The 14,250-nt window shown below is 40.9% G+C and overlaps 1 protein-coding gene across 13 annotated transcripts in view; it reads left to right on the forward strand.

Moving 5' to 3' along the window:
- Nucleotides 1-14,250, forward strand: part of PIGN (phosphatidylinositol glycan anchor biosynthesis class N) — a 137,449-nt gene that overhangs the window by 41,608 nt on the left and 81,591 nt on the right. For all 13 annotated transcript variants that reach the window (XR_006288737.1, XM_037893285.2, XM_037893287.2 and 10 more), the window contains 2 exons: nt 603-733; nt 4,855-4,971. Coding sequence is in view for 12 of the 13 variants with exons in the window: in XM_037893285.2 (XP_037749213.1) it covers nt 603-733; nt 4,855-4,971 (248 nt within the window). In the remaining variant the exon portion in view is untranslated. The remainder of the gene's footprint in view (nt 1-602; nt 734-4,854; nt 4,972-14,250) is intronic.

The following is a 14,250-nucleotide window of genomic DNA, read 5'->3' on the forward strand; positions in this document are numbered from 1 at the left end:
GGGTGAAGGTTCTGAGATTTCTGAGAGTAGTCAGTGTCAGGCTGGATATCACAGGAGAACTCTTCAAAGGGACTCGGGGACTGGGGTGCACCTGCTGTTAAGATGCAAGGTGAAGACAGGGCTGGCATTGGCCAAAGGCGAGTGCTTGAATGACTAACAGGCTGGTGGTGTTAGAGAGCTAACACCCAGCCATTGGCAAGGCTATCTCTCGCTAGAGGTAGGGGATAACAAACTGACTCTCAGTCCTGGGCACCTGAGAACTGTCACACTTATCCACCTGCTTAGTTACTGAAGATTACTAAATTCCAGAGTCCTCTGTCAAAGGCCAGTTTGACCTTAAATAGACACAAACAGTACAAGAACCCTCCACACCACACTGCAGCAGGTCAACTCAACTGCCCCCCGGTATCAGCTCTAGAGAAAGCAAGAGACACCTCTAGATTCCCTTTGACAGCTTGAGGCCATGTAAATCATGAAGTTGGCTCTAATCAAGAGGCTTGCCTTAATGACAATGAGTAATCTACCATATACAGTGTATTCCGCCATCTGTAATTCAAAGTTCACAGTAAATCAAATAATATATTTTTCTTTCCTTGTTATAGGGAATACAAGGACAATATCAGAAAAGTTGACGATGGCATAAACGACATTGTTTCAATGCTTGAGGATTTTTATGGAAATGATGGAAAAACTGCCTTTATCTTAACTTCTGACCATGGAATGACAGATTGGGGTGATACTTTTTAAATCTCTAAAGTTACTTAGCAGTTGAGATTATTGGCAAATTCCTGATTATTTAGAATATGAGCAGGTTTGGGGGCTTCACTCACTATGAAGGCTCTGCTGCTTCCACTCTGCCAGGTGCTTGATTTTGTATGGGGCCAAATGACTCACTGCAACTTTGGCTGAGGAGGAGAAGATTCTGTAGTGATGGAGTTCAGGACTCATGGAGAAAGAAAGTTTACTGTAGTGGAGTTTCCATTTAAATGAGTCTCCGTCCTTTTCATAAAGGTCAAAAACTGTCCTGTGCAGCTAATTAAAGCTATGTTGAGACTAGCTGAACCCCCATAAAAACACAAGGGGACACACCTAGTGTTAATTTCCAGTTGCATACAAAAAGCTATGTTAATGCATATGTTCTTTGATCACTTCACATTTTCTACTTAAAATATTTTGTGTGGTAAAAGTCCTTTTAATACATGTTGTTATCAGTTACACCAAAGGGCATGTTCATCTTATGTGTGAAAACGCTTGGCTAGATGCTCTCTTAAAGACTGATAAATTATGACTTCCTCCCCCAACAAAATTAATTACCATAAAATAATCATGTCAGCTACCAAAAAAGAGGTACATTTTACTAGTCTGAGGTCTTGGCAGCAGTTGTGCTGTAGTGTAAGACATATGAGATTCAGAGAAACTTTAGTCTTTCTTTTTGTGGACCTGGATCAAATGTACCATTATGGTGACAGTCAGACTTCAAGGGGAAAGAGATTGCAACTTTCATGTAAAGAATCTGTCTTCCAGAAAGCATCTGTATCATCTAATAGCCTTCTGAGGAGGACCATAAACTAAATAGGGTAAAAAGAGCGTGCTCAAGATCTCCTCTAAGGTTTTCTCTTGTTGTGAGTAGCCCCATTTAAGCAAAGAAACATTTGGTTTCAGCGATGTAATCAAATTGAGTACTATGTTGTATTTTTGTTGCCAAATATTACAAGTGGGGTTTGTGTATCAGGCTGGCACTATGTGGCAAATAACTGCAATAACTCATGGTGTTATATATTTCTGCATCTTTGGGGATGCAGAATGTGGGTTTACTTGAGCATTCACTAGGCCAGTCCTATGTGTGTCCAATTGGAAGTATGGCAGAATAAATGGTTACCATTAGCGTTCTGTAATTCTGAGGTAAGGTTAATCCTCTTGAAGGAAGATTCTGTTCTAATGGGTGGTAAGCCATGGAGACTTTCCTGCCCAGCATCCTTGGAAGCTATTTGTTTTGAATAGCAGTATATTTATAATTCTTAGCATGAGGCATTGTGAATCATTGATGTTTCAGGTACAGTTCAGGAGTAAAATACAGAGTTGATTAATGCCTTTTGCATAAAACTACAAACTGTTCCGAGATGGAATAACAGGATTTGTTTACTCCCTAATAATCCACCAGAGAGGATAAGAGTTTGTTTATGCCTATCTTTGAAAGCAATCAGTCCAATTATCATTTGCTCATATGCAGAACAAAGGTCTGTTTGAATATTACATTTTATTGTTGAGTAGATGACATTTATGTTGGCACATTTGAATTTTAGAATATATTTTTCCTCTTTGTTCTTACAGGCAGCATTCACCACAATAGAAAGACTTTGGGTGTCACTATCATCTTCCTAAGCCTGACTTAGCTTTTTTGTTAATGCATATTTTTGATTTTTGTTTCACAAGCTGAAAATTAACTAGCTTTGTGAAAAGTGCATCTGGAATCCTGGAAAAATATTTAGGGATTCTCCAGGTAGCTCTCTTTAGCTTGGAGGTTATTGATCACGACGCAACGCCTTTGAAAGTAGAAGGAAAGGAAGAAACTTGAAATGAGCCAACAAAGTGGTGCAGTTGCAAAAAAGGCTAATATCTTTCTGGGGTGTATTAAAAGGAGTGTTGTATGTACAACATGGGAGGTAATTGTTTTGCTGCACTCAGCACTGTTGAGGCTTCAGTTGGAGTGTTGTGTCCAACTTTGGGTGCCACACTTTAAGAAAGATGTGGACAAACTGGAGGGAGTCCAGAGGAGAGCAACAAAAATGATAAAAGGTTGAGAAAAACTGACCTGTTGACGAAATGTTAAAAAACAAAAACAAAAAAAAGAGCATATTTAGCTTTGATAAAAGAAGACTGGGGTGGAGGGACCTGATATGTTAAAGACTGTTTATAAAAAGAATGGTGATTAATTGTTCTCTGTGTCCTGTGAAGGTAGGACAAGAAGTAATCGGCTTAATTTGGAGCAAGGGAGATTTAGGTTAGCTATTAGAAGAAAACTCCTTAACTATAAGGATAGTGAACACTGGAATAGGTTGCCAAGGGAGGTTATGGAATCCTCATTCTTAGAGGTTTTTAAGAACAGGTTGGACAAATACATGTTGAGGATGATCTAGATATATTTGGTCCTGGCACAGCACTAGATGACCTCTCGAAGTCACTTCCACCCCTACTTTTTTATGCTAACAGTTGTGCTATTATTTATTTTGAGTCCATTCAACATGTGTTAGGCACCTGACAAAAACAAGTAAAGACACAGTTCTTGCCACAAAGAGCGTATGGTCTAATTTTGACATGACACAGGAATGATGGTCAGAGACACACACATAAGGGGCAAAGAGCTAGGTGAGAGGAAAGGGATAATAAGAATGAATGTCATGTGGCTACTCAGTAAGGCAATGGCACACATTCATGGGTCAGTTTAAAACAAAAAAAATGCACCCTAAAATTTACTTTTCTCCTGTGATGGATTCACTACACTGGAGAGAGGTCCTAACTCATGCCTGATGAATGGAGGCAGAGCTCCCTTTTTGAAACTGAAAACTCCCATCTGATTCTATCCCAGTCATTGTGCTCTACAGAGAAGAGCAAATGTTGCCTCTTCTGCTCTCTGTGCGAGGACTTTTTCAAGGAATTCTTTCCCCTGAAAAATATTTCTTTATTTTTTCCACTGGAAATTTTTTCCTTCTCCCTTTGTTCAGGCCATTGTCTGGGGGGAAGAAAGTCTTCTTGGAAACCGTTTGATGTTTGGGTCTGGGGACTTCCAAACCCTAGTGGTACATCCCGAGTCCTTATAGTAGTTGTAGAAACTGAGCAGCTGCTGCAGCAACTTCAGAAGGCTCCTGCATATGAACTTTCCTTTGTACCCAAGCTGCCATCCTTCTTGGATTAGCAGTTTCACTGATTGGCTCTGATCCAGTCATCAAAACAGAGAGAAGTGGGAGAACTTTGTGTGTAGGGGCTTAAATCCACAAATCCTTCCCAGATCTGCAGGTTCTTAGGCTCGAAGCAGCTTAAAAGAAAGCAGAGTTAGTTAGCAAACTTCAACCTTTCATTTGTACCCTACCAGTTGTCACACACGCAACCTCAACTCTATCTCTGGAGCATATATATTAAGATTTCATCTTTAATTACATAATTAAATTTGATATTCTTTCAAACCCTTCTCATACACACGCGCGCACACACGCACACCTTGTAGAATGCATTTTGTAAGGTACACTGGCAACGGGACAGGGCACCTATGTTTCCCCAGCTTGTTCAGTGGGCACCTTTCACCACTGGAGACGGACAGTGGAGGCTGCAGATACTTTATACCTTTGAAAATCAAGTCACTTATTTAGGTGCCTAAGACCCTTTGCCCAAATTTATAGACAAGTTTAACTTTACACACCTGAGTAGTCCCTTTGGTTTCATTGGCGCATGCAAGTTAAGTACATTTATATGTTTTCAAAGGTTTGGAGCCTAAATGCTTAACTTTGGGCACTCAAATTTGAAATTTTTGACTGGAATTTCCGTGTGCCTTGGTTTCCACGTATTTTAAAATGGGAAAAATATCTATTTCAGAGGGTGTGGTGAAGCTGAAGTTAGCCAATGTTTGTAAATTGCTTTGTGATTCTCAAATGGGTGGCACTACATAAGTGCACACTTTAAAAGAAAGGTTTCTAAAATGTCTCTTGTCATTCCAGTAAAATAACATGTGGTGCTAGTGTAGCCTGCCTGAAGAATATAGACAGGATATTTTTTCTAGGCAGAAATTTAAACTTGGCTCTGTGAGAGCACTATTTGCCTTGCTTATCAAGTCATTGTGTGTTTGGTTTGTCATATCTGTAGGCTCTCATGGAGCTGGCCATCCCTCAGAGACTTTAACACCATTGATTGCTTGGGGAGCTGGAGTGAATTATCCACAGAAAGTCACATCCCAGTTCTTTGAAGATGAATTTTTAAAAGGTATGTAAACAAATCACCAAATTACATTAAAAGAAATTACTTTTTGTTTTGTTGCACTACTTTTCAAGGGAAAGGGCAATATTTGAACCTCACATCTATCCGATTTAAACTGCATTGAAGTTATGGAGCAGTAAGGTTTGTAAGCAAGAAAACAAAGGCAGAATTTGCCCCAGAGTACCTTGTATTCTACATTACAAGAAAAAGGGGTGGTTGGGGGAGTATGTGGTGATGGTTGTGGAAGGCTTGTCTCATGAGTAAAATCCCACTTGCAGAGTTACCTTCCAATCAGCATATCAAGGGCTTCCCAACAGGTATGAGAAGGATGTTCAAGTCCCAGAAACTTTGGATGTCCCAGATGAAGCATGGTTCTGAGGATGCCTCTGAGGTTAATTTATCTGCACAGAAGCCAAATACTTTTACATTGATTCCAAACTTTCTTGTAGCCCCACCATAGCATAGCAGTAGTCATGCTGCCATGGTCTTGTTTTTTGCAGATGGCCTGAATATACTCCCCATCCCCAAAGAGTTTCTTAAAAGGGTGGAACTGCCTGCATAAAATACTGGTTGGGTAATCCTGCAGGTTTCCAGGTGAACAAAATACAGTGGAGAGCATAGCTATATTCCTGGCTTTAGCCCTTCCTGACAACAGCCCACGGTTTCCAAATCTCCTGAGCCCCAAATGCATGTCTCTTGCACAGAGAGACTTCCGTATTCTCTGTTGAAGAAATGGATGTGCCATGGAAATACTGCTTTCCTCCCACACTCCTCTTCTGCAAATTGGGGGCTCTTCTGTTTCATTTTCCTTTCTGTGGCTGTGGTGGAACTTAAGGTAGTTGTGCTTTTGGAGTAAAAGAAAGCACTGCCTTGACCCTTCCTTATGTTTTCTTTTTTTCCCTTTAAATTTTTTTTTTTATTTCAGAAAAATTATGCAGTGCTTGCAAAGTGCTAATATAGAGTTCATATTTAATATTCTAAATACATGGTATATTAATGTACTGGACTACTGAAACGTCATTGGGGTTCTGTGTTGCCATGCATGTTTTGAGATATTACATCATGCACTTGGCTTGCCTTTCCTTTTTCTCTTGTGCTCCATTTTTGTACTTGTTTCATTTCTCAAGACCTCCTGAGGGTCTAAGATTGCTCAGGATCAATGGGGTAGCAAGTTTCTATGTTGCTATATTCTTTGTCCGGCTACATTAGAGATGGGAGTAAAGATGCAAAAATGAGTAGTCCTGAGGTTTTCATTCTGCCATATGCTTAAGAAGAGTAATGGTGTGAGAGACTAAATAAATTTGACTACTCTGGGTATAGATGATGCCAACATTTCACTTTTTAGGATCAAGTATTTGCACAAAATTACATTAGTAATTAGTGCATCTCCAGTAGGTTTGAAAATAAGCCACAAAATAAATATATTGACAGTAAGCAAAAATGGCTGACTTTGAGGGCTAGGTCATGAAGGTTGAACTGCCAGAAATGTCAAGGTGTAGTTTTCTGTGTAGTTGTAGCCATGTTGGTCCCTGGATAAGAGAGAAACAAGGTAGGTGAGGTAATCTTTTCTTCTTCTTCGAGAGTGCTCCACTCTAGGTGCCTCATATCAGATCAGATATTTTAGGTAGCAGTATCCATTTGGTCTGTGCATGCGTTCTCTGCAGCCTCCTGCCTTGCATGGTGGCTATATAAGGTTACGTGGGCAAATCACCCGCAGTTCCTTCTCAACTGCCTCAGCCTAAGACTGAGTCTCAGCAGTGTCAGAGTTGAGCTTACCTCAACTGTATTTTTTCTTTCTTGTATCTTACTAGTTACTTAGTGGTAGTTCTTAATGTTTACTTTGTGTTAGTTGTACTAATTTTATAAATGTTAAAAAAATTAAAAATGGAAAAAATATTTGAAAAAAAGAAGAGATTTTATTTATACTTTTATGATAGGGACTGTTGTCCTTGTGCCTATTTTTTTTTCTCCCCTCAGGGGAACTTAAATGCTGGGAGGGCATGCCCAGTTCTCCTGGTTTTAAATGCTGCCTTTTGTGCCAAGAGGCTATCCCAGTCAGTGACATAGAACTGTTTATTTGCCAACCAAACACAGTTTGAACAAACTAGTCTTGATGCCTTTGGTCATGAAAAACTCCCTCGACTGGTGGAAGGATGCTCACAATGTTTGTGCGGGGGGTCTCCTTTGCTCATCCATGTCCAATGTCATGCATCCTTACTGAGATGGGAAACCCACCTAGAAACTCACACTGTTCAAGGCAGGTGATCTCCTCTCGAGTCCACTCTGCACATCCACTAGCTGGAACTCAGAGCAGTCAAATGCCTGTCTCCATTTCCTTCTGCTGATCGGGGCAAATATGTGAAGATCATGATGGACAGCATGTCATCAATGCTTTATATCAACCATCATCAACCAAGCAAGATCACACTCCCTCCGTGCCAAAGCAGTGAGGCTCTGGAATTGGTGCACACAAAACCAGATCAATATCTCCGCAGCTTACCTTCCAGGCATACAAAACATCACAGCAACTGCCCTCAACAGGTGGTTCTTGGAAGATCGTAAATGGGAGATAGATCCCATTATACTCCACCGCATATTTCAGTATTGGGGCATCCCACAAATAGACCTCTTTGCCACAGCTAAGAACAAGAAGTGCTCCCTGGTCTGCTTGAGAGGCAGAGCGCGTCACCACTCCTTGGGGGATGCCTTTCAAATTTGTTGGAGTTCAGGCCTGCTGTATGCATTTCACCCAATTCCCTTGATGGCCAAGGTGCTGATCAAGATAAGAAAAGACAAGGCCAGGGTTATTCTAGTAGTTCCGATGTGGCATAAACATGGTTCCCTTACCTCATCCAGCTTGATCTTTTGTCAACCAGACCATTCCCCATCTTGTCTCAGAATGCCAGTCAAATCTTTCACCCCAACCTCAAGGTTCTTTGACTTAAGGCATGGCTGATAGATGGTATGCAGGGTTAGAAACAACCTGTTCTTTGGATGTAAAGACAGTGTTGTTATGTAGTAGGAAACAATTCACTTGTGGTACCTATGTGCAAAAGTGGATAGGATTCAGTCACTGGTGTGACCTAAGACATCTTTCATCTACATCCTCTCTGTTATCAGTTATATTGGATTAAATACTAGAGATAAAAATGACAGGATTGTCTCTAAGGTCTGTTAGAGTGCACTTGGCAGCTATTATGGCTTTCCATCATACAGTAGATGGTTTCTCCATCTTCACTCATCCTACAGCAAGGAGGTTTCTCAAGGGACTGGAGAACCTTTTTTCACAAATCAGATTCCCTGAACCAGCATGGGACCTCAACTTGGCACTCAGATGCCTTATCAGGCCCCACTTTGAACTATGGCTACCTGTTTCCTTCTGCACTTGTCTATGAAAACAGCTTTTCTAGTAGCCTTACTTCTGTTTGAAGATTTGGAGAGACAGGGGCTCTTACCTCCCTCTCCCCTTAGTCTTGTTTTAAGGATAAGGTCACACTGCGACCACATCCTAAGTTCTTACCAAAGGTATCCTTGGACTTTCACATAAACCAACCTATCTATCTTCCAGTTTTCTTCTCTAAGACACACCAGAATAAAGGAGTTGTGGCATTACATACATTTGATGTCGGGAGGGAATTAGCCTTTTATATAGATAGGACTAAGCCCTTTAGAAAAACTCCCAGATTGTTTCTCCATTGTGGACAGAATTAAGGAATCTCCAATTTCCAAGCAAAGACTCTCCAGATGGATATGTGGCTGCATTACCTACTGCTATCAGTCTCATGATCTCCAACCTCCTTCTAGAGTATTATCTCACTCCATGAGATCTCTATTTCAATAGCCTTTCTTAAGAACGTCCCTGGCATGGAAATATGTAGAGCAGTGACTTGGACCTCCATTCATATATTCATATATTCTCATGCCTCACCTTCTGGTGCCATGTTTAGCTCTACTGTACTATTTTCAGTCTTTGACTCAACACCTAAGTCCCACACCCCTGTAGAGGATACTGCTTGGTAGTCACCTAGAGTGGAGCACCTATAGAGATGCTACTCAGATAAGAAGAGAAGGTTACTCAGCCTGTGCAGTAGCTGTGGTTCTTGGAGATGAGTTCCTCTGTGGATGTTCCACTACCAGCCCTCCTCCTCCTTGTGCTTCAGAGTTCTTTACAGTGGAGCTCTGTGGTCTAGAAGAAACTGATGGCAGTTCACTCATGCAGCTCTGTAGAGCCATAGTACAGGGCATGAGGCTGCAGGGCTCGCGAATGCAAGCTGAATGGATAGTGCTACTTAAAATCTCTGATCTGAAGCATGTGGGGTGCACCTAGCGTGGAGCACCCATGGGGACACACATCTTGAAGAACCACAGTTACTGCACAGGATGAGCAACCTTCTCTTATTGGACCAGCTTCTGTTGATGGAAGGTACAAGCGTATCAGCTACACAGAGCTCCTCTTCAGGTCTGGGGAAACAAATCAATGTATCCCAGATCTGAAAAGGAATGGTGTGTAGCTCGAAAGCTTGTACCTTGTACGAACAGAAGCTGGTTCAACATATTACCTCACCTATCCTGTCTTTCTTAGAAACTCCTAGGACACTTACTACTTCTAAGTACAAAATGTATAGCCCTAAAAACATAAATTTTTACTATAAAAGACCAGTTTGTAAAACTGGGTATCTGCTATCCCAGTTTTGCCTGATCTAGTTCTCAGATTCTTTTCAATTTCATCTGTATTTTAACTGAAATTCTGATGGAAGTGTTTGAGCATGTAAATAGACTGTGGGTGAATTGGGTATTTAAATAGATACCCACTATGGAAGGAGGAAAGACAATGGTTATCGACTATGGGGAATATTTTGTTCTCTCATCTGAGGGGTTTCCTCCACATTTATGCTTCAGTCCCCTGAAACACTTCTTCAAACGCTCCCTCATTGAACGGCTTGCATTGTAGTCACTAATCTCCTAACCAAAGAACACTGGATGGGTCGCTTTCAGAGCAGCATTTACTTAGTGACAGATTTCAGAGTGGTAGTCATGGTAGTCTGTATCAGAAAAAACGACGAGGAGTCCTTGTGGCACCTTAGAGACTAACAAATGTATTTTGGCATAAGCTTTCATGGGCTAAAACCCACTTCATCAGATACACAGAGTGGAAAATACCGTAGAGAGCGTATGAAAAGATGGGAGTTGCCTTACCAAGTGGGGGTCAGTGCTAACGAGCCAATTCAGTTAAGGTGGAAGTGGCCATGTACATTGGCCAAACCAGAGAGTCTCTACGCAAAAGAATAAATGGACAGAAATCTGACATCAAGAATTATAATATTCAAAAATCAGGAGGGAGAACGCTTAATGTCATGCAACTGCTTACAATCCTTTTGGATTTTTCAGATGTACAAGAATCCATAGGAGACAACACAATTGCTTCTAATGCCTGCAAATGTTTTATTCTCTGTTTATGCAAACAGTTCCTTGGCGGTTTAGTGAGTTTTTCGTTGTTCCATCACCCCCATCAAGGGTGGATGTTACCTGAGGCAGTGGCTGCAACAGAGAGTTACCCTATCCAATTTGGTATGGAGTGACTGGTGTTCTCCTCATGCGGCTAGAAGGCACACTGCTTGCTCTGAGATGACAGCCTTCTCCTTATCAGTCATTTCACCTGTATGTTGCCTCCCCTAAAGGCTGATCAGATTCTTGCTAAGCCAGTAATACAGTTTGACAGCACACCTATATCAGTAAAAGAACAGTTTGACAGCACACCTGTACCAGTAAAAAGAACAGGAGTACTTGTGGCACCATAGAGACTAACAAATTTATTTGAGCATAAGCTTTCGTGGGCTACAGCCCACTTCATCGGATGCACAGAATGGAACATATAGTAAGAAGATACATCTATCTATCTATCTATCTATCTATCTATCTATCTATCTATCTATCTATCTATCTATCTATCTATCTATCTATCTATCTATCTATCTATCTATCTATCTATCTATCTATCTATCTATCTATCTATCTATCTATCTATCTATCTATCTATCTATCTATCTATCTATCTATCTATCTATCTATCTATCTATCTATCTATCTATCTATCTATCTATCTATCTATCTATCTATCTATCTATCTATCTATCTATCTATCTACACACACACAGAGAACATGAAAAAGTGGAGTAGGAGGCTAATTAATTAAGATGAGCTATTATCAGCAGGAGAAAAAGATCTTTGTGACTTTGTCCTCACCCACAACTATTTCACATTTGGGGACAATATATACCTTCAAGTCAGCGGCACTGCTAGGGGTACCCGCATGGCCCCACAGTATGCCAACGTTTTTATGGCTGACTGAGAGCAACGCTTCCTCAGCTCTCGTCCCCTAATGCCCCTACTCTACTTGCGCTACATTGTTGACATCTTCATCATCTGGACCCATGGAAAAGAAGCCCTTGAGGAATTCCACCATGATTTCAACAATTTCCATCCCACCATCAACCTCAGCCTACACCAATCCACACAAGCAGTCCATTTCCTGGACCCTACTGTGCTAATAAGCGATGGTCACATAAACACCACCCTATACCAGAAACTGACTGACCGCTATACTTACCTACATGCCTCCAGCTTCCATCCAGGACACGTCACACGGTCCATTGTCTACAGCCAAGCTCTAAGATATAACCGCATTTGCTCCAATCCCTCAGACAGAGACAAACACCTACGAGATTTCTATCAAGCATTCTTAAAACTACAATACCCACCTGCTGAAGTGGAAAAAACAGCTTGACAGAGCCAGAAGAGTACCCAGAAGTCACCTACTACAGGACAGGCCCAGCAAAGTAAATAACAGAACACCACTAGCTGTCACCTTCAGCCCCCAACTAAAACCTCTTGAGCGCATCATCAAAGATCTACAACCTATCCTGAAAAATGATCCCTCACTCTCTCAGATCTTGGGAGACAGGCCAGTCCTCACTTACAGACAGCCCCCCCAACCTGAAGCAAATACTCTCTAGCAACCACACACCACACAACAAAAACACTAACCCAGGAACCTATCCTTGCAACAAAGCCTGATGCCAACTGTGTCCACTTATTTATTCAAGTGACACCATCATAGGGCCTAATCACATTAGCCACGCCATCAGAGGCTCGTTCACCTGCACATCTACCAATGTGATATATGCCATCATGTGCCAGCAATGCCCCTCTTCCATGTACATTGGACAAACCGGACAGTCTCTTCGCAAAAGAATAAATGGACACAAATCTGATATCAGGAATCATAACATTCAAAAACCGGTAGGAGAACACTTCAACCTCTCTGGCCACTCAGTAATAGATTTAAAGGTGGCAATTTTGCAACAGAAAAGCTTCAAAATCAGACTCCAACAAGAAACTGCTGAGCTTGAATTAATATGAAAACTAGATACCATTAACTTGGGTTTGAATAGAGACTGGGAGTGGCTGGGTCATTACACATATTGAATCTATTTCCCCATGTTAAGTATCCTCACACCTTCTTGTCAACTGTCTAAATAGGCCATCTTGATTATCACTACAGAAGTTTTTTTCTCCTGCTGATAATAGCTCATCTTAATTAATTAGCCTCTTACTCCACTTTTTCATGTTCTCTGTATGTGTGTGTGTGTGTGTGTGTATGTGTACACATATATATATATATATATATATATATATATATATATGTATATCTTCTTACTATATGTTCCATTCTGTGCATCTGATGAAGTGAGCTGTAGCCCACGAAAGCTTATGCTCAAATAAATTGGTTAGTCTCTAAGGTGCCACAAGTACTCCTGTTCTTTTTGCGGATACAGACTAACACGGCTGCTACTCTGAAACCTATATCAGTGTCTGCTTTGTGCAACGCATAGCATTATCCATTTAGCCATCATAATGACTCCTGTATAATTCTCTTCTTTCTGAAAAGTTGTTTTCTGATTCCTTGGTGAAATGAATGTTGCACAGATTTAGGGCCTGCTCCCAATGAAGTCAATTCGAGTTTTGGCATTGAGTTCAGTAGGAGCAGAATTTTGTTCTCGCATACAGATTTTACCATTCCAAGGAGACCTAGAATTGATGGGTTGTCCTTGCCTATTGCAGCTTCTGGAGGCTGCTCTTCTAGAAGCTTCTGGAACCAGAGTTTCCCCTTATATAGCGAGCTCAGGCTCACTGTTTCTGCACATTGTTTCTGTGCCTTATCTACGGGATATTATAGAAGATTTTTCCTTTGGATTGGATGGGCCTTAGCAACTTCCTGCCCCCACATTTTTTTTTAATTGATATTTTGACACTACTTTCCCTCCATTCCCTTTGTGGCTGACTGCCCAGCAGACCTCAGCTAGGAATCTGGAGAGCAGGGTAAGAGTGTTTGTGTACTGTCCACCAGTAAGCCCTATCCAAGAGCAAGAAAATTACTATGGGCACCTTATACAGAGCCCATGCTTTATCCACCTGAAATGGCAGATAAGATCAAAAAAGGCATGGTCTGCAGTTAGATGGAGGGTGTTTTTCTCAAGGTGTTTCTCTTTTGTGCCCCTATGAGTCCAACCCTACCATGGGCAGTTCTGCAGGTACCCTCCAGTGTCCCAGCAGCTCTTGGATCTAACTAATTATGGGTGCCATAAAAAGCTATGAGAGAGAGATAAATAGTGTTGTATTTTTGGAAGCATTTTCCTGGGAAAGTACTGCATTCATAGCTTCAAAAGTTTCTAACGGAGCAGCCTCCATGAACTGCAGTGTGAGTAGTCAACCCATCAGTTTTGTGTCTCCTCTACACTATTGTTGTCTTATTATGAGTAAACAAAATTGTTCTATTACAGAACAGGGAACAGAAATATAGGTGAGATTCTCATGGAGATGAATTCAGTTTATTTTGATATAAGTATATCACTATGAATACATGACTAATACTGATAATGAACTTCATGTGTTACCATGGGAACTAACTGTAAATATGTTTCTTACTGTTAAGCTATATAGCTGTTGTATGTGAGTTGAGAGCAGAGAAAAAACATACACCAATAATCAGACCTTAAATCACTCGAATTAAGCAATGAGAATAAGCTTGGCACAGTACAAGACCCAGAATAGAGCTGCCCCAGGCAATTTATAGTCTAAAGAAAATAGAGTACATAGGCGACATCGGGAGGCCCAGACAGGGGAATGACTAGGATTTTTAATATTTATTTTAATAATAACAGACTGAGCTAGAACTGTTCATTATGTTATATCAGTGCTTCTCTGATTATTGTAATAAATTCGATT

The sequence above is a fragment of the Chelonia mydas genome, chromosome 2 (assembly GCF_015237465.2).
Source record: "Chelonia mydas isolate rCheMyd1 chromosome 2, rCheMyd1.pri.v2, whole genome shotgun sequence".
NCBI classification, from domain to species: domain Eukaryota; kingdom Metazoa; phylum Chordata; order Testudines; family Cheloniidae; genus Chelonia; species Chelonia mydas.